General features: G+C 40.4%; 1 protein-coding gene across 3 annotated transcripts in view; it reads right to left on the reverse strand.

The window, feature by feature from the left end:
- Positions 1–449: 449 nt before the first annotated feature.
- The window catches only part of LOC118841751 (protein only RNase P catalytic subunit), a 73,609-nt gene continuing 52,731 nt past the window's right edge, over positions 450–21,327 (reverse strand). For 2 of the 3 annotated variants that reach the window (XM_036749342.1, XM_036749341.1), the window contains exons 6-8: positions 18,265–18,413; positions 7,105–7,300; positions 888–1,019 (exon numbers count right to left, since the gene is read on the reverse strand). In XM_036749342.1, coding sequence (XP_036605237.1) covers positions 888–1,019; positions 7,105–7,300; positions 18,265–18,413 — 477 coding nt within the window. Of the gene's footprint in view, positions 1,020–7,104; positions 7,301–18,264; positions 18,414–21,327 lie in introns of all 3 variants that reach the window. The other variant, XM_036749340.1, reaches the window with a different exon arrangement.

Consider the following 21,327-nt stretch of genomic DNA (forward strand, 5'->3'; position numbering starts at 1 on the left):
AAGCTGTGTGTGTGTTGACTCCGGTGTTCTGCCTGGTGATTCTCCTCTCGCATCCCCCGAGAGGAGCCGGAGACGTCCGAAGACCCGAGGGCAGGGTGAGTGATAGGCGGTAGTCGGGGAGTACGGGGTGCCAAAGTGGGGCACATCCCGTCCGGCCGCCGACAGAAGTAGTACTGGAATCTTTCCCAAAAAGTCAAGCCTCCTTTCTCCATTATGACCAAGTACAAGAAATTCTAGCTATGATAGTAAGACAAGAGGAAGAAATCAAAGGAATAGGTATAAGCAAAGGGGAGGGACAATCATCCCTATTTGCAGATGATAAAATGGTTCACATAGAAAATTCTAGCAAACCAATATGATAATCAAAATAATTATAGCTTCAATAAAATAGAAGTACACAAAATTAATCCACAGAAATCATCAATACTTATTAAAGGAAAACAAATAAATGTAGAAATAGTCAACCGTTTATTGTTGGGCAGCACCAAATATCTATAATCATCAAATCTACAAAATCATTCAATAATAGATGAATACATTAGGGGTATCCTTGATAAAGATATGTTAATGAAAAGGCAGGCTTTCACAAATAATACTGTACAGCAGAAGGGAAGTCATGGGAGAAAATGTAACCTGAAATGAAGATTAAATGTCTCATTTAATTTTAAAACTGCTTATTAAAATTGTAGATTTGTTTGAATAAGCAGCAGTAATATATTTTCTTCTTTTCCAGAGCCTATGCGGAACTCCAGTCTTAGATTACCTATCCTCCTGTATGAGAACCGCTTTGTTTTACAGTAGCCAAAATGGTACACAGACATTTAGTGAAGATCACAGATCTAGGGCAGGAAGGGCACTCAGAGGCCATCTAGTCCAGGCTAGAGGCCTCAGTTTTGTTGCTGAAGGCAAAGCCATTTAGTTGGCACTTCATAGGAATATCTTTCCACCATGTTTTCATCATATGGTATATGCCATGAGTCTCCTGTTGTTTGTACCACTGTATCATAGGTGAGAACAGACTGTTGAATCAGAAACAAGACATAAGATTTATGTTAATATTGACAGAATATACTGATAGTAACACTGACCATAAAGAATGACAGAATTATCTAATGAACCCCCCCCAGGACATTCTCCATTGCTTCATGAGTTCAGTGCCTGGCCCAGTCTCATATTTACAGCTTTTGCTCTCATAGCAGGAACTTCAACATACACATTGATGATCTCTCAAATAACCTAACTTCCAGTTGCAATTCACTCAATTCTCATGTCTACTATTCAACTCTTTAACTCTTTCTCAGCTACAGAAAGAGATGATCATATCACTGATCTCCACATCTCACAACACCCACAACATCCCCTACCTATGTGTGATCTCCAAAATTCCTTTTTTTCCACTCACAGAGCCACTATATTGGATGAGGTCTTCATTGCCTCACACCTAGACTACTGAAATATCTATGTGGCTGGTTTCCCTGCCTGAAGTCTCTCCCCATTCCAATCTATCTTCTACTCTGCTGTCAAACTGATTTTCCTAAAGCACAGGTCAGATTTGTTGTCCCCTGCTCCCCATGTTCCCCAATCAATTATACTCTAGTGGTTCCTTGTTGTCTGCAGTCTAGTAAATCTTCTCTGGCATTTAAAATCTTTCCAGCCTTCTAACAACACCTTACTCTTGTACAGGTACTCTGTGATACAACTATACTGGCTTACTTGATGTTGCTCACATGTGATACTCATCTCCTGACTCTGTGCCATTTCACAGATTGTCCCTCATTCGAGGAATGCTCTTCCTTCTCATCTCCATATCCTGGCTTCCTCCAAGTCTCAGCTCAAACATCACCTTCTGCAAAAAGCCTTTTTCCTGGTAGTTCTCTGTCCCCATCTACCCCCTCCCCCCATCCCCATCCCCGCCATTGTTAATGCCTTCCTTCTACTCTGTATTAATCTTGTATGTATGTCTCCAAATTAAAATGTGAGCTCCTTGAGAGTAGGGACTCTTCACCTTTCTTTGTATATCCCAGGCATAGCACATTGCCCATCAGATAGCATTTAGTAAATACTTGCTGATTGACTGAGATGGAAAATAACTTACAGGGAAGCCTTTTAGTCCAAGCTAGACCTATACAGGAATCCCTTCTACAATACGCCTAACAAGTGATCATCTAGCTTATGCCTGAAGATCTAAAGCGAGGTACAACTGACTACCTTCTCGAGGTAGCATATTCTACTTTTGGACAGCTCTATTTAAAAAAAATTAGTTTTGAAAAAGTATTAAAGTTCAATTGTGAATGACTTAGCTATTCTCAGCAATACAATGATCTAAGACAATTCCAAAGGACTCATGATGAAATATGTTATCCACCTCCACAGAAATAATGGATAGAGCCTGAATACAGATCAAAGCATACTATTTTTCACTTTTTTTTTACATTTATTCCCCCATTAAGTCTGTGTCTTCTTTCACAACATGACTAATACTGTAATATGTTTTGTATGATTGAGCATGTATAATCTATATCAAATTGCTTACTTGCCTCAGAAAGAGGTTAGGTGAGGGAAGGAGAGAGAAAATTTGGAACTCAAAAATTTTTTAAAATGAATGCTAAAAATTGTCTTTACATGTTAACTGGGAAAAAATAAATTATTATTTTAAAAAAGCTTTAAAGTTAACACCAAAAAAAATAAACTGAACTCATGGACATTTTCATATATAAACATGGAACACAAAGGAGAATTGTATATGAAGTCATGAATCTCTACTGCATACCATTTACTTTTTAAACAAAGTATATAATGAATCCAATCCATTACTTTGTGTGTGTGTGTGTGTGTGTGTGTGTGTGAGAGGCAATGAGGGTTAAGTGACTTGCCCAGGGCCACACAGCTAGTTTAAGCATCAAGTATCTCAATCCATTACTTTAAAAATCATCTTCCTTGTCTGTTCCCTTCTTATCTACCTTCTGTACTTTTCTGTGTACTTAAAAAAATGTGTTAATGGTCCTTTTCTTTTTCTTTTCTAGGTAACTTTGCTTCTATCATGTCTTCCAACCCCCTCCAACTAAGAAGGAAAAAAACCCTCTTGTAACAAATAATAGACAAACCAAACAAATCCACAAAATGCCCCAAAATGCATGTCTCTTTATGTACCCTGAGTCTGTCACCTCTTTGGCAAGGGGTGGGGAACATGTAGCATTATACAGTGCGTCTGAAAAAATTGTTGGGGACTCCTGTGAGAAAAGTTCCCAAGTCTGTCAAAGAGATGTTTCTTTACAAGACTGTTTTCATTGTATAAAATAGTCTTCTAGTTTTGCTCAATTCACTCTATGTCAGGTCCTGTTTCCAAAGATTCCCAGAAATTGTCTCTTTCCTGTTATATTCCTTTATTATAATTTATTCAGTCATTACTCAATTGAGCGACATCTGCTTAGTTTTCAGTCCTTTCCCCCTTCCTTTTAATCTCCCCTTCGGGATCAGTCTGTTTTGCTTGTGACTATTCCCTTCTATGTATTATCCTGTCTCTACAGTGTGTGTGTGTGTCTCTCTCTCTCCCTCTCTGAGGGAGGAGCTCTATTTGATTATTTCAAGTCACCTATGACAAGGTGGGAGGGAGAGCCCTTGAGAATAGTAACCATAGAGGGACCGAGCGATTTTAGGAAATTAACTGTCTAAGGCCAGGCCCCAAAGATCAAGAGCCAACTGTTTTGTTTGATGAAATAAAATGTTAACTTTTACTTACTCTTGAGTTGTGTAAAAGTGCTTTATCATATCTTTGTTCAAGCTTCTGACAAATCTCACTTCAAAAATGACTTGTGTAGGAAACAGGACATGAGGGGACTCTGTCAATTTGGACATTTCTATCTCCAAGCAGAACAATGTTTGTATCAGAATTATGTTATATTAATAAAAATTACTTTTGGTAGACGTGTGCCCATGATGCAAAGTACAATCTTAATATTTTCCTCCCAGTAACCTCAGTTATGAGAAATAAGATCCACCTACTTCTTCCTCCTTTCTATACTAGTGTATTCAGGGGTGTGCAGGTAAATGTTTAACCATCAGCTCTGGGGGTGGGTTAGGGGGAAGGAAGTATGCACCACATACTTCCAAGTTCAATATGTATTATTATCATTTTCTTGGTCACTTTCTTAAGTGTACACAATCAACAAAATAATAAATCAAGCTCTGGTAGCACTTACCAATTTATGAAGTGTTAATGTTCACACTGAAAATTTAACAGTTGGCTCCCAAGTTGGTTGAGCTGGCCCTAGCACATTCTTTACTCCTGCCTCTAGCCTCAGCTCCTAAAATGGGGCTCTGTGCCAGGGCCAGAGGCTTTGCTTCTTACTAAACTTCTGGGTAAAATGGCTGGCCTTGCTTAGTCTCACCTTCACTTCCTAAAGTGAAGCCACTGTGGATCTTTGAGGTTCAGAGTGCTAGATCTTCAGGGACAGAAAAATGAGGACCTAGGGCTGGGCTGCCCCAATCTGAGCAATGGCTCATCTTCACTTCACCCTGCTTCTCTTGGTCCCTTTCTCTCCCACACCTTCCTAACTATTCTGGAGCTCCCTTGGGCAAGTCTAATTTTGATGCTTCCAGATAAATTATATTTGTCTCTTGCTAGACTTTGGTTCTGCTTGGGTATTTTCCACTTGTATGCCTGAGTGGGAGCTGGCTTTTTTGATAGGTCCCTTTTTCTATTGCTCTTATGGTTATGGACTTACAGTTGGCTTTTGGTGCAGTTCTGAAATTCTGACTTCATCATTCAAGTGCAACTGCTCTCCCCAAAGTAACCAATGACTTTTTATCTGACAAATCTAATGGTCTTTTCTCAATCCTCATCCTTCTTGACATCTCTGAACTCTTTGGCAGTGTTGACAACCATCCTTTTTTTTTTTTTACCTTATGACCATCTTTATAAAAAATACAAATCAAGCAACCCCTCCCAGGGACAGTTCTAGAGAACAGTTCTAGAGAGTTCTAGAGGTAGTGGCAATGGAAAGGGAGAGGAAAAAAGAAGGGACCGGGGAGAGGAAGAAGTTTCAGAGAAAGGAGGTGGGAGAGGTTTTCCAGAAGGGGCAGAATACTTTTCTAAGCACCTCCTTTTCAGTTCAAATACCTATTATTATTCACCTGGAGGGAAAAATTAGCCCTGAGAGTTAAGCCACCACTGGGAGGGTGGAATGTTACTCAAATGGGCTGGATAGGGGGAAGGGGTACTCAGTTTCAGTGCCCACCAAAGTTTCTGCCCCTCCTCACAAAGGGGAAGGAAGCCCAAACCTTTTGCACCCACCCTAATCCCAGCAGGACACCCAGCCCCATGCTTTGTTTTTCGAGTCCTGGGGACCTGGGGCTATCTCAGCCATGTGGGACAACTAAAAGGCAAGAAGGAGACCAGGGTTGAAAGGCAGAAGCAGGTCGTCAGGGAAGAGGGCCAGGTAACCACCACAGTTTGAGTCAGGAAAAGCAGAAGCAGCAGTCACCAGTCCCAGGCCAATGTCCACAGAACAAAGTCAAAAGTCTGCAACAGGCTAGGTGGTGCAGTGAAGGGGGCTATGGCCAGCAGCTTAGACAGCACACCTCTGCCCATTCTCTGGCATCTGAGGCCTAAGGGGGTTGTCACAGTGGTTGAGTGCCCAACGTCAGGCAGGTCCAAAATCAGAAATGGGGCATGGGGTTATGTGCAGGAAGAGGGGGGATGCAGTGCTCAGATGAGCTGCTCCTCAGTGGGAAGCTTCAGGTTGGGGGGCAGTGGAGCCTGGGCACCCACCTGCTCTTCACTGCTGGGCTGGTAGGTACCCACTGTCTGGTGTTTCTCACGAAGCTTCCAGCCCAGCAGGGCCAGTGCCACTACCAGGAGGAGGATACCCAGGACTGAGAATACAGCGATGGTGGCAGTGATTGCACCCTGGAGCAGGGCCCCGCTGGCTGGTAGTGCTGTGGAAGGGGTAGTAGTGTTGTTTTCCTGCCCAGCGTAGCCAGTATTATGGGCCAAGGAGGGCTGGGGCGGGGGGTCAATAATTACAGGCTCAGTGCCAAGCACAGGCCCAGGCCAGGGCTGCTTGCCATGGGCCCCTGGGGAACCAAACCAGGCCTATGCCCTGGCTGAATTGGCTCCAGACTTCCGATGGCTATTGCATCTAGGCTACTGGCATCAGCTTTTCGCTGTGGTCCTCAGCCTAGCAGTCAGTCCTTCTGTCCCTCAGTCCTAATTACTGTCTTCTTGATGGTCTCTTCTAGGTTTCTATAACACTACTCTCTTCTGATTCTCCTCTTATCTGTCCGACTACTCCTGCTCAGTCTCTTTTACTGGATCTTCACACAGATCAGGACAGTTAACCATGGGAGTCTCCCAAGGCTCTGTCCTCTTCTCTTTTCCCTTTATATCCCCTATATATCAGTTCCCATGTTTTCAAAGTGCCATCTATGTTGGTGGTTCCCAGATCTTTGTTGCCCTCTCCTGGATGTTCTCTGGCTTATCAATGCTACTCCTAAAATGTGGAACTTAAAACTGAATGAGATTCCAAATGTAGTCAAATCACAGATGGCACTATTATCATTCTCGACCAGAATAGAATCTCTTTAATGCAGCCCAAGATTACACTAGCTTTTTAAAATTTGCTAATGTGCATCTTGGCATAACAAAAGGAGAACTCACCAGAATTAATAGGCATATATAGATTGAACAAGGGAAGATGCATGAAGAATCTTAAAGGAGTTTTGATTCCATAGTGAATAATAAATAATAATAATTTGAGTCTATAACACTTTACAAATAAGCAAATAATAAAAGGTTTAAAAACAAAACCTGTCTATGAAGGTACATTTCATAAAGTCATAGATTCTTTCAATGATATCAATGAATACTGAAAACTTCTCGTGTGTTAGAAACTTTTTGTTTTTATAACCCAGAAAATTTCAGACAGTGGAGAAAATACAAAACAATTACAACCCCATTTTGCAAAGAAAGAAAGGAGGGGAAATCCTCTTTAATAGTTAACAGTTTGTGTTTGGCCTGTCTGAAATAATGCTTTTTTAAATTTGTCTCACATTCTTAACCAGTATCACACCCTACTGACCCGATATAGACAGGTGAGAACATACCTGAAAAATGATCTTTTTTCCTGGGTAATAGTTGAGGAACACGAGCTGATGTCCCTGCTGCCACCTAAAGAACAAATGTCGAGTCTTCTCATCAGGGAGACAGGCTTTGTGGTCCCGCAGCAGATCTCTGGTGAGAAATTTGCAGTGGTTCCCTGAGTGCAGAGTGGCATATAATAGGAAGGCATCATCTTCTGAGCTAAGTTAACCAAAAAGAGAGAGAGCCCTGAAGTCAAAAGAAAGAGACATAATTGTCTTTTCTAAGCTTTATATTTCTTCACTACTTTTTGAAGAAGTGTACTAAATTCTTGATACTCTGAACACAGTAATCCTCGTTACCCATTAAAAACTAATATCTAAAAGAGAGTACAAAAGACTGAAAGGGAAGATGATCTGATCTGTTGAAAGTCTATAGTTTAGGGTTCTGTTTACTCAGTCGTTTAAAACTGTTTTAAAACCCTGACTTTCAGCTCCTAAATGCTAATTTGCAACCAAAGCATTTTTTTTCCTATTTGTAACACTGATTAAATCAAGCATTTCTTCCCTCTGAAACTCACAGAACAAGCCTAGGGATGGGTAATAAGCCCAATGCCTTCTTTGGCAAACCTCAAATGGAAGCTGAAATTTGCATTTTTCAAAGCACTTGCTAGGGAGTGACTCAGATCTGAAACTTGGAAAGGTTTCCCTCCTTCAAGAATCACTATGGACTCATGATTTTCTAAAGCCCCGGAGACAGCTATCATTTTTCTCTAAAATGCTCATTATATGTCTGCATACGTGGGAAGAATGCTGGTAAATGGTTCCTGAGCAATTCTGACTACAAAATGTGATAAAATCTTACTACTGGTTCAATTTAGGTTAGTCTATTTCAAACCCCTGTGAATAAAAAAAAAAGAGAAAAGTTTTCTCTGCAACAAAAAACTCTGTCTTGAGTCTTCTTCTATTTTCTCCCTTTTGGCAATTTCACCAGTATCCGTGGGTTTGTTGTACCAGAAGCGAGCGAGACACACCACAGAGTATAAGTTTTAAGTGGAGAATTTATTAGCTGGCGGCCATTGGGGTACTGCACCACAAATCAATGGCCATGTGTTGGGGTGATGGCTTGGCTTATATAGGATATGTGGGGGTACAGGGCAGGGAAACAGGAACAAAGGTCCTGGCTGATCAAAAGATTCAGTCAGGTTATCGTACCAGTGGGATAATCTCATTTACATTCCTTGGTGGAGTCACGGAGCCCCAGGGATATCTGCTAGAAAGGGTCTGCCAGGTTATCCTTCAGTAAGATGGTCCTATCTATTGACATTCCTTGGTGGAGTCATGGAGTCCCAGGGGGGTTGCTAAATGCCAAAGATATCTGAGTCCATTCTTTCTGGGGGTGCTTGTCAGTAGCTAGGGATTTTTCAGGGGTTCCTAATTTTCCTTGTATTACATTCCTCACTTTCTTCCATGGGGATTTCAAATCCTTGAAAAAAGGAACGACCTGATGGGGCACAGCAATAAAATTAGGAGGCCAACCAAAACGCTAAGCAGGGGTGAGCCTGGGGAAGGCATGCATTTTGATAGTGACAATAAAGGGTAAGGCTCAGGCAGAGATTCTGGCCCAATGACAATGCTAGGTCGTTGGCCCCAGGGGAAGGCCAGACCCAGTTGGAAGACTCAAGGAGAGTCCAAGGAGCCTCCCTGGGTATTGCACACCAGAAATTTTAAAAAATTGTATAAAACATTCCACATTTCCCCCTTTTTGGTCAAAGGCAAGCTGAAAGTTTCGCCTAAAGACCAATTAAAGGTATGGAAAAAAAAAAAAACTCTTCCACAGGGGTGAAGTTCTAAAATCCCTATCTAGGTGGAGTCAGGTTTTCCCTTTTCTGTATTTGGACATCCCCAGGGACGGGCAGGAATTGTAAACTAATTGTAAGTAAGCAGAGGGAACATAATAAAAATTCAGGAAAACAGTCTTGGGAACACAAGGACTCAGAAGAGAAAAAGCAGGTCTTTGCTCAGGTTCTGGTTCCGGATCCCATGAGAAAGCCATCCGCATCCAGCACTGTCCCTCTCAGGCTCTTGGAACCGCAGGGCGAGGTCTTCTATAGGCCAAGATGTCCACTCCTCACAATGTTCATTTAAAGCAGTATTTTAAAATCCCAGATGCCTGATTGTAGTTATCTGGTCCCTTGATAGTAAAAGAGAGTTCTGCTTCTCTGGTTCAGATCTAGAAATTCTCAGACAATTTTAACTTACAGATACTGTACAAAGGGGATATATTTTCACTTGTACCACCAATTACTTAGATGACTCTCAATAGAGGGGGAGATTTGCATGTCACATGTTTTACATTCATAAATTGGATAACAAGAAAACTTAAACCTGAACCATACAAAGTAATACAATCATTATTAACAATCACATATAAATAGCATCATAAACTTTTAGCCATGCCATGTCTGTTTGATGGCATTCACAAATAGTTCACAAACCATCCTTAACAAAGCCAAAAATGTTTCTGATTCAATTCCAGCAATTATTTGCACAGTTTGTATACAAAGTAACTTTAAATTACAGACACAATGTTCATCAAAGCAGTATTTTAAAACCCCAGTTGCCTGATTGTAGGTTATCTGGTCCCTTGATAATAAAAGAGAGTTCTGCTTCTCTGGTTCAGATCTAGAAATTCTCAGACAATTTTAACTTACAATAACTTACAGATACTTTACAAAGGGGATATATTTTCACTTGTACCACTATCTTATACAATTTTCTTATGTTAGCATCCAAATTTAAGATCTTATTACCAAAACACACTTATCAACTCGAATTTCCAGAATTGATAAATTTTTAGAGCCAATCATACACATCTGTACATAATTCTTAGGGGAATCAATCTGATCCTATTGCCTTTTTCAAAATTCGCTATCCCTTCCTTTTATTAGACATTGATCACATTACATCTTTGCCTTATTTGCTTTGCCTAATCATTTTCCCTTTTTGGAGGATGTTATCCCTATATTATTTCAATGTTTTATTTGGTCATGAACATAAGTTAAAATTGTAAGCTATTCATACCTATATCCTATTATAATAACTCAGAGATATTTCAATATTCATCTATTACCTAACAGATTTAGCATAGTGCTTACAAAACTTCTTGATAATTTAAATTTGCTATGAAAGGAACGAGGGACTACGTCATGTATCTTAACAGAAGGAAAGAACTTCCTTAGCTCTGTTTGATTCCAGGCACGAGTCATATCTGATAGCCAATCTTATAGTCACCAGGTGCTGAAAGCAGGGCTTAGGAGTAACCAGGTGGGGACTTTCCTTTTCAGAAAGGAAATAGCAGAGTTGGGAAATAAAGTCAGGAAGATCGTACCTAGGCTGTGTCCAAGGTCGTCTTCAAGACTTTTCCCAGGCACAGACCTTTCAAGTTCTCAGCTTGCAATACCTGCCATGCCATTACTGGCTTCATGTGACCTAGTCCTGTAATCAGAGCTTAAGACGATATTAAATTGTAGTCCCATAAAATCTTAAATAGCAAATAAATATCCTTCAGATAAGACTGCCCAAATTTTATTGAGCTAACAATTATCAAATAAGACATTGAATGGGCCTTCAACTTCCTTTTCAAGGCTTCTATCGATAAGCATTATTTCTAATAAGGTTCTCGCCCAGAAACTCCGAGAACTCACAATAGGTTTGAACTGTAACCAATTGGCTTACAGGTAGAAATTCATCAGGCCTTCTAAAATTATACAAAAAGATTTTACAGAACATTTTTCAAAAGTATTTTCCCTTCTTAAAGCAAAAATAACCTTTAAACATTTGGATTCATTCACAAATTAGTCCATAAACCTCCAGATTAACATACATAAATACATCTTTAGATGATACAGGCTTGAAAATCATACCCCTATATTTTTCAAGGTATTATAACAACTCAATTCTTTGTTATTACAGAATTTCTAGATATCACAAAATGCTTTAGTCAAAAAGATGTTGCAATGGACCCAATTAAATTAGCTTTTATTATAATAACAAAGTTTACCAGGACTTTAAAAAACTTTGTCTATAGGAATCCCTCTGCCCTGAAAACTTTCACAAGATTGAATATCTAAACGTCCTTGGTTCAGTTAACAACCTCAATTTCTTAATCAAGTACAATTCTTAATCTAACAACATCCAGATTATAAGAGAAATTATTCTCTAACAGCACAGGTAATGCGATGTTAACCAATTTGTATATAAAAACAAACTTAGAAATAAGTACACCACAAGCAATTATCATGTATTTAAAACTTGAAACAGATTCCAATTAATTACCCATCTAGTGATCATAACTGAGTTGGATAAGCAAATCAAATCTGATTCATAACCACTAGTGGTAACACTTTAATTTCTAAGGCCCAATACTCTCTGCATTGAAAAAGAAAAGGTTACTGTTTATAAAACCACATTTTAAAAAAACAGTTGATTTATAACAAGAACAATTTCAACTGAACTTCCAGACAAAACTTGGAGGTAATAAATTATTAGGTTACAGCAATTGTCCAACCTAATGCAACTCTAACAAAATATTTTTATATTATAGAAATGTAACGATGCCCTAAACATTATTATGTATGTAAAATCTGAACCACTCATTTCAGGCTAGGTAGATACATTTCTAAACCAAATATGACAGTTTAAAATTACCAACTTTTCATCACATCCTTTAAAAGCATCCAATTCACATATATCAAACTCAAATTAAAATACGGTATAATTTTAGAAATACAGAAACAATAAATTTCAGATGACATCAATTGCATTTCCAGATACAATATAGGAATTGTTGGTCTTATTACCTCTGATATTATATAAATACATTAATATATAAACACATGTATCACATATATTAATACATTAACATCCCAAATACACTTTATTAGGAACTTTTGCCTGGCCATGAATGAACTTATGAAAGAAAGAGAAACTTAATTTTGCACCCATTTTTTTCAAGCTTCATCTTATAAAAAATGCCTAAAAGGATTTTTTTCGGACTCCCAAGGAAGATAAGGTCCTTAAGACCAGGAAAAAATCCCTTTTAGTTTTCTAAGGTGGGGCCTGACAGCCCCTTGAGGGCAAGGAGCCTACCCTTCCAAGCACTAACTAACCAGCCCTATTTCTTTACAAGTTTCCTTTTAGCTTCAGCTCTGATAACCTTTCAATGTGGAGGGTGGGGGAAGGGTGAGGAGCACATGGCAGCCAAGAGGAGCACATGGACTCCTGACTAGACAGGTAATCTCAAGCTGCTATTCTACAACCCCACTAAATTCCTTATACAGGTTTTCTATCTCTCTCACAAATTTTACCTTTAAACTTTACCACAAGGACAGGCTACAAAGGTACTCAGGGGCACAGGACTGACTGTCAGTCTGTGAATTTCTCCTCCTTTTGCCCAGTGGGGAGGGCAATTTAAGTTTTTTTTTTCCTACAGTTCTCCTGCATTCTCTTCTAATCTGATCTGGGAGGAGAGGAGTTTGATTTAACTGCTCTAACCTCTACTGTAGCCCTAGTGAAAGGATCTCAATGATTGTAATTCAAGTAAACTTCACCCCCTTGCTCACTCCCAAAAACCTCTTTTGTACTTGAATCTAAGGGAGTCAGGGACTAAGACAAATGCGAGAGTCCCACTGAAGACTTTAACTGAGGTTTTAGCCAGAAGGCATTCATTGGGAGGAGATGTTTCAGCAAGAGTGAGCTCCTGGAATGACTTTACAATTTCAGGAGTTCTTTCTTCCCAAATTCAACTAACCAATTTCCAAACTTTTTAACAATTTAAAACCCAGAATTTGCCAAAATTTTAACCCTTTTTCCGTTGTGATTCCAGGTCGACCACACATAGAACCACAAGGGGAAAGAGTCTTTGTTTTCCTAGTTGTAGCCTGAAATCTCTGACTGCCTGCATTTCAGATTTTTAACAAAACATAGACATTTCACAATTTTGACACAGACACGTTAACAGAGACAAACTCAAAACGCAACAAAAAAACAGTGTGGATCGAACTGAAGGCTAAACAAGTCCCCTCAGAGGAAAGATTTCCTCCTCAAAGATACGACCCCCAACCTCTCTCACACCTCAACACAAAACAGAGAACGATCAGCATGAGTTAATTGGAGGCTAAACAGGTCCCCTCAGAGGAAAGAAAATAAACCAGGTTTCCTCTTCAAGGAAAACACCCCCAATCTTCCCACACCCCAAACAGACTGGTAGCATGGGTTAACTGAGGCTAAGCAGGTCCCCTCAGAGGAAAGAAAATAAACCAGGTTCCCTCTTCAAGGAAAACACCCCAATCTTCCCACACCCCAACACAAAACAGATAACCAATAGCATGGGTTAACTGAGGGTAAGCAGGTCCCCTCAGAGGAAAGAAAATAAACCAGGTTCCCTCTTCAAGGAAAACACCCCAATCTTCCCACACCCCAACACAAAACAGATAACCAATAGCATGAGTTAATTGGGGCTGAGCAGGTCCCCTCAGAGGAAAGAAAATAAACCAGGTTTCCTCTTCAAGGAAAACACCCCCAATCTTCCCACATCCCAACACAAAACAGATAACCAATGGCATGAGTTAATTGGGGCTAAGCTGGTCCCCTCAGAGGAAAGAAAATAAACCAGGTTTCCTCTTCAAAGAAAACACCCCAATGTTCCCACACCCCAATAGGGAGGGTGGCATCCCAGCCCCCCTAGCTCTGTACCACAGCCTCGTCAGGGTTTATCATGATAACAGAGACCCAAATGGCTAGCCCCAAACCAGAAAAACTTTACCTCTAGAGGTCTGAAAACAAGAATTCTCCGTAGGCCGAAAAGGGACAGGTCAGCAAAGAGCCCATTCTCTGAGACCATCACTCCACATCAGAGTCCTAGGAAAAGAAATCCCCAGGAGCCGGCCCTCTGAAGTGAGAGAAGGTAGATCGGGGGCAGAGATTCCCTGTTGAGGTCCAAAATTCTGTGTGTGTCTCCAGGGCGGTAACACGAAATATCGCCTCATCTCGCTGGGGCCTCCAAAATGTTGTACCAGAAGCGAGCGAGACACACCACAGAGTATAAGTTTTAAGTGGAGAATTTATTAGCCGGTGGCCATTGGGGTACTGCGCCACAAATCAATGGCCATGTGTTGGGGTGATGGCTTGGCTTATATAGGATATGTGGGGGTACAGGGCAGGGAAATAGGAACAAAGGTCCTGGCTGATCAAAAGATTAAGTCAGGTTATGGTACTAGTGGGATAATCTCATTTACATTCCTTGGTGGAGTCATGGAGCCCCAGGGATATCTGCTAGAAAGGGTCTGCCAGGTTATCCTTCAGTAGGATGGTCCTATCTATTGACATTCCTTAGTGGAGTCATGGAGTCCCGGGGGGGGGGGGGGGGTTTGCTAAATGCCAAAGATATCTGAGTCCATTCTTTCTGGGGGTGCTTGTCAGTAGCTAGGGGTTTTTCAGGGGTTCCTAATTTTCCTTGTATTACAGGTTTAATTACCATCTTTATGAAGATGACTCCCAGATTTATATACCTAGCTCTAGTCTCTGTGTAGCTATAGTCATGAATCAACAGCTGTTTGTTGGACATCTTCACAGGCGTCTCAAACATCATCCAAAATAAAACTAATTATCTTCCCCTTTAAATCCATCCTTCCTCCAAATTTTGCTATTTCTCTATAGGGTACCACAAATTTTCAGTCATTCAGATTTCCAATGTCAAAGTCATTCTTGAGTCTTCACTCTCCCTCAACCCCCTAACCAATAAATTATCAAATCTTATCTGCTTTATCCTTGATTCTTCACTTTCACTCATCCTGCCTTTGTTGTTCAGTCCTTTTTCAGTTGTGTCTAACCTTTTGTGACCCCATCTGGGGCTTGGCAAAGATACTGGAGTGTTTTGCCATTCCCTTCTCCAGTGGGTCCAGTGGATCCATTCTGTCAGGTAAGTGACTGGCCCAGGATCACACAGCTAGGAAGTGTCTGAGGCTGGATTAGAATTCAGGTCTTCCTGACTCCAGGGCCAATGTTCTATACATTGAGTACCCATCTTGCCTAACCAGTTACTAAACACTGTTATTTTAATATGCATATAACTTTTTTGAATAAGTCCCCTTCTCTCTACTCATATGGCTACCATGCTTAATTCAGGAGCTCATTGCTTCTTGCTTAGATTACTATAGCAGCTTCCTGACTGGTTTCCCTGTCTCTAGTACAGACTACTATTCCAATCCATTCTCCACAATGCCACCAAAGTGATTTTTCTAAAGGGCATGTCTGACTATGTTACACCCTGTCCACCTGCCTCTTCCCCTTAATAAACTCCAGTGGTTCCTTATTATCTTTAGAATCAATCAGTCAATAGGCACTTATTAAGTGTCTATTATATTCCAGGCACTATGCTAAGCCCTGGGAATACAAAGAAAGCCAAAAGAAAGTCCTCGCCCTCAAGGAACTCACAATCTAACAGGGAAAACAACAAGCAGACAGATATGTATGAACCAGTTGTAATACAGAATAAAAAGGGCATTAGAATTAAGAGGGGTTAGGCAAGTCTTTCCTTCAGAAGGTGGTATTTTAGATGGAATTTGAAGGAAGCCAGGAAGCATGGGGGGGAACTTTCAACTGTGGACCTGAAAGCTTGGTTGAAAGAGGCAAACAGGCTAGGTGATATATAAATTCATATTGTTTATTCCCTTAAAGCTAGCAGAATTACATGTACGTGGGACCAGAACTTAAATTCTGACTGACTGATATCTCTGCCTCTCAGATTTATATTCATATGTGTTTAACCATAGCATGAGCAAGGGATTTTCTTAATTCAATACAATAAGAGAGCTGACAAAGTGTCAGTTGAAAATACAACCCAGGATATCTGTGTTTCCTTTACAATTAATATGACATAATTAGTATATGTCCATAAAATATTAAGGTAAGAAAAGTCTCACTATTCAAGATAGTGTCTTGGGTTAAGGTGCCTCATCCTTAATAGCCCTAAACAGAGGAACACTCTTAGCTTCATCTGGCCTTGTGGTTGTTGACATAGGAAGGGGCATTCTGGGTTTACTCAGAGAACAAAGGGAATATCTGTCAGGCCAGGTGCTTCTTCTGATTGCTCAGTTCAGGCTTTGGCCCTTACTGAGGTTCAAATGATGTTAAATGATTATCACAAGTAATGTAAGATAGAGAAAAAGCCCAGAGTTGAGAGATAGGAGTATCTTGTTTGTGGAATAGCAAAGGCCAGTGTCACTGGAATAAGCACACAGTAGTGAGTAAGGTATAAGAAGACTAGAAAGGTTCTGAGGGGGGAGAGATTAGGTTACAAAGGGTTTTGAACATCAAACAGATGATTTTGTAGTTGATTCTATAGATGACAGGGAGCCACCGGAGTTTACTAAGTAGAAGGGTGACTTGGTTGGACCTGTGCTTTAAAAATATCACTCTAGCAGCTGGAATGAAGTAGGAAGAAACCTATGGCAGAATCAATAAACTGCTCTGGCATTTTAAGCTCTCTATGACCTGGCCATTAGATTATAAGATCCCTGAGAGCAGGGACTGTCTTTTGCCTCTTTTTGTATCTTTAGGGTTTAGCCCAGTGCCTGCTTAATATTAAGCAGCTGCTTAATAGATATTTACTGATTATTGATTGACTAGATCTATCCTATATCTCCTGTTTTATTACATACATATTACATATACATGTATTACATACATCTTGCAAGTGCTCTACTAGTCCGGCCACACTGGCCTTCGTGTTTTTTCTTACACATGAAACTCTATATCAGGCCTGCACAGCATACGGCCTGCCAAAGAATTTCAGGCTGCCTATGAAAAATGTAGAGGATATTAAAGAAAGTAAAGACATAACAAGTGCTTTGTTTGTGGCCCACAAACTGCCTTCCATTAGTAACTATTGTACCCATCATGTAACTTGGCGGGTGGGTTGCCATCTCACACTCTCTCCTGTCTGTCTTGTGACCTTTGGCAACCAATCATTGTCAGTCTGTCTCTAGTCTGAGAGAAGTGAGAGTCGTAACTTTTTACTGTGTTTTCAATTGTTACTGGCATAGTACAGGGACAAAGTGAATGCAGCCACATGCCAACACAGCTGATGCCCGCTATGTGATGAGTGGCAACAATGTGAGGACTTCTTCCCCTCCCTCAGGCCAACTTCCAAACTACTTGAGTAGCTGGCACTCTCTCCAATGTCAGATACTCACTTCAGTATTTCTTTGTATGTGAGCAGTTGCTGTGGAGATTTTGGGGGTGATTTTGCAACATGGGTGATAAAAAGAAATGGAAGATCTAATTAGAACACAGAGTATTTAATCCAGAGGGGACAAATAGATACTTGTTTACCTATATGACAGACAAAATACTGTGCCTTGTTTGCTGAGAAGTAACATTGTTTTGTCTTTATATTCCTAGTACCTAGCAAAATGCACTGTTTATGGTAATTATATGTAATTAATAGTTTGTTTGACTGGATTAGAAATCAGAGGTAACTGAAAAATGTTAGGACTTATTGATAAAGAAGGCTACCAAGTCAAATATGGTAAGTGAATTTGTAACTACAGTCAGCACTAACCACATGGTCTATGATATAAGAGAGTCCATTTCCAATTAGGCTTTTTCCTGATAACAGCACTCTGCATTTATGTAGTTATTTCCATTCAAGTATTCTAAAATGATCTGCTGTCAAATTTTTTTTAAACTAATAGAAAAACAGGCACAGATACACAAAAGAAATTTGGCCAACACTAAAATTTGAATGTCTAGTGACTATAGGGCCTCAACTTTTCTCATCCTCAAAATGAGGGGGTTCTGGACTAGGTAGTCTTTAGGGTTCCTTCCAGTTCTAAAGCCTTTAATTTAGGTGCCTGAACTCAGCCTGGTGTTCCATGCATTAGGCAGGGAACTCAGTCTTCTTTAGGAATAAGATCTTTCAAACGTTGACAAAATTTGATGGCAAACTCCATGCAGTATTAAGCTTGGGGATGTATTCTTGCTTGACATGGTTCTTAACCATTCTATTTATAGCACAGCTAACAAAATCCTTGTTCCACCTTTGATGGAATGCTGTAACAAAATATTATTGGGATCCACCCACACACAAACTAGCTGCATGTGCCTATTTTCCTAGATACTCACACATTGTCAGCAAAGAAGCAGTAGGCCATGTTCTGCACAGCTGCCATTTCGTTCTTTTGCCACCTGGAACTTCCCTTTAGCATGTGCTTCCGACCCAGGACAAGCACGTGAAGGTTCTGTTTTGTTATTTGAGAAACCACATCAAGAAGCTAAAAGGTAAAAGTCAATACAGAGGAAAGTCACAGGAGGAAATTTTATGGTGGAAAGCATTTTTTGTGATCCATTAGCTCCCTACAAAAAACATTCCACCCTACCTCTGGGCATTCCTACTGGCTGCCTCAAGAGCTGGAATTCTCTCACTCATCTCTGCCTCTTGTCTTTCTTGGCTTCCTTCAAGTCTGAGAAAAAATCCCAGCTTGTATAAGAAGCCTTTTCTGATCCTCCCCTAGTGTTACTGTTGTCCCTGTCAGATTGTCTCATTTAACCTGTTTTTATTTTGTTTGTACATAGTTGTTTTCATGTTGTCCTTCCCACTGGGCTATGAGCTCCTGGGGAGCACAGATTATTTTTTTCGTTGTTTTGAATCCTCAATGCTTAGTACAATGTCTGGTATGTATTAAGTGCTTATTAAATACTTGCTGATTTGACTTGCTATGGGCCTGAAGCTCAGGAAACAGACAGGGGCTGGATATGTATGTAGATTAGAGAGTTGTCTTCATAGAGATGATAGATAGTTAAACCAATGGGAACAGATGAAATTACCAAGAGAAAGAGTATAGAGAAAGAAGAGAAAAGAGACAGAATCTTGCGGAACACCCATAGTTAGGGGGTGTTCTATGGATGAAGAGAAAGCACAAGAGACTGAGGAACAGTTAAATGGGTAGAAGAGAACCAGGAAAGAAAAGTGTCACGGACAATTCCAAAGGACTCATGATGAAAAATGCTATCCACCTCCAAAAAGAGAACTGATGGAGTTCAAATTGTACTATTTTGCACTTTTTGGGGGAAGGGCATGTGTCTGTGTTTTCTTTCACAACATGATTAATATGGAAATAGGTTTTGCATGACAGGGGAGAGGAGGGAAGGAAGGAGAGAATTTGGAATTCAAAATTTTAAAAAACGAATGTTAAAAATTGTTTGTGCATACAATTTGGAAAAAAAATAAAATATTTTTTAGAAAGTGTCATGGAAACAGAAGACTATATCCAGAAGGAAAGGGTGGTCACCAGTGTCAAATGCAGAAGATGAGTTGAGAAGGATTAGGACTGAGAAAAGTCAATCAGATTTAGCAAATAAGAGATCATTAGTAAATATGAAGACAGCAATTTCAGTTGAGTGATGAGGTCAGAAGGCAGAATACAAAGAAATGAGGAATGAATGAAGGGCAAGGAAGTGGAGACAGTGGTTATAAACAGCCTTTTCTGGAAGTCTGGCTGAGAAAGGAAGAGAGATGAAGGACAACAGCTTGAGGGTTTGATAGGGTCTAGTAAAGTTTGATGAAGGATTGGGCATGTTTGAAGGCAGCAGGGGAGGAGTCAATTGATGAGAGGATAAAGATGAGAAAGGGAGAGAGAAGGAGGAAAAGAGAAAAAGAGAGAGAGAGGAAGAGGATAATTATGCATACAATCAGGGGTAAAGGAATGTGACTCATGTGGGGCACGGAGAAGGGCCACCTCTTTTTCAGATGTTATAGAAAAGGAGGAGGGAGAGGGATATATCATCAAGAGGTTCTGAGATGAAGAGAAAGTTAATGCTATATGGTCATAATGTTCTCACTAGTGTAAGAGGCAAGATGCTCAGCTGCGAGTCAAGAGGGAAGGAGCTGTGGAAGGCTGGAAAGAAGAGAAGGTTTGGAACAGTTGTTATGAGTAGTGAGATAAAGAATCATTTGGGGAGGAATAAAAGCACTAACTTGTAGCAGACAGGGGCCCAGGCAGCATTGTTACATTAATTACTCCAGCTTCAATCAGCAGATGAGTAGCAGCAGTGAAGGCTGATCATGGGAGTAATCTAGGGCTAAAGAGAAGAGCACTAAGAGGGTAAGGGGGGGTGGGGAGGCAAGAAAATCAAGAGCAGAGGGTATTGCAGAGTTGAAATGGCAAACTATTAGGCTGCAGTTGGAAGGCAAAGGGAGCAAATACTAATTAATTCTCTACTATATGCCAGGCACTGTGCAAAGTGCTTTACAAATATTACCTCATTAAATCCTCACAAAAACCATGAAAGTAGGTAAAATTACTAAACTGGAGAAAGAGGAAAGTAAAATTAGAGCAGGGGCAGTAGCCAGAGAAAGTACTGAGGTTGAGGAAATGGAAATCTTGTTGAGGGTGGAAAACAACTGGGATGCAAATACATGCAGAAAGACAGGCCCTACCCTCAAGGAACTTACATTCTAATGGAGGAAGATAACACATAAAAGGAAGCTAAAAGGGGAGCAGGAACAGACAGAAGCTGTCTGTACCCCTTTCTAAAACTCTGTAGAAGGGAAACTAAGTGTTAAAATCAAGATCTTTGGTCTCTAAATCTCTACCAATTGCCACTCAGAAGGCAGCAAGCCAGTCTAGATGAATCAGTAAGGAACCCTGAGGGAGAGACAAAAGGCAGGCTATGAAAGGCAAATCAAATGACTATCTTGGTTACCAACTCTCCTTAGATTAGTTAGAGAAAGCCCAGGAAGGCCCATGGGCCAAAGAGCAATGAGAGCAGAACTGTTCCCCCAAACCAGTAGCTCTGCTTCCAGCCACGACCCTAAAGACAACATCTAGGGAATTTAACCATTGTAGAGAGTTGACTTGGCAATTGCTTCTAGAGATGGTGCAGTCACAGCTACTGAAGACCTGAATTCTCCCCACCACAGTCCCTGACATAGTCAAAAAGCTCAGCATTAGAAATGATTGATATTTTGGGGGATGGAACCAATATGTGGAGTAAAAGCAGTGACTTGCTTGAGTTCTCCCCCAAATGCCTCTATATTAATGTAAAAAATGACTCTAAACAAATTCTAGAGCTACAGAACCCACAAAATGACAGAGTGAAACAAGTCTCCAACCCACGACAGCCTGGAAGGTCAACGGGAATTTCTATCACATGGTGCTGGAGTGGAGTGCAGCCTAGCGTGGGCCA

The sequence above is a fragment of the Trichosurus vulpecula genome, chromosome 3, assembly GCF_011100635.1.
Source record: "Trichosurus vulpecula isolate mTriVul1 chromosome 3, mTriVul1.pri, whole genome shotgun sequence".
Lineage (NCBI taxonomy): Eukaryota > Metazoa > Chordata > Mammalia > Diprotodontia > Phalangeridae > Trichosurus > Trichosurus vulpecula.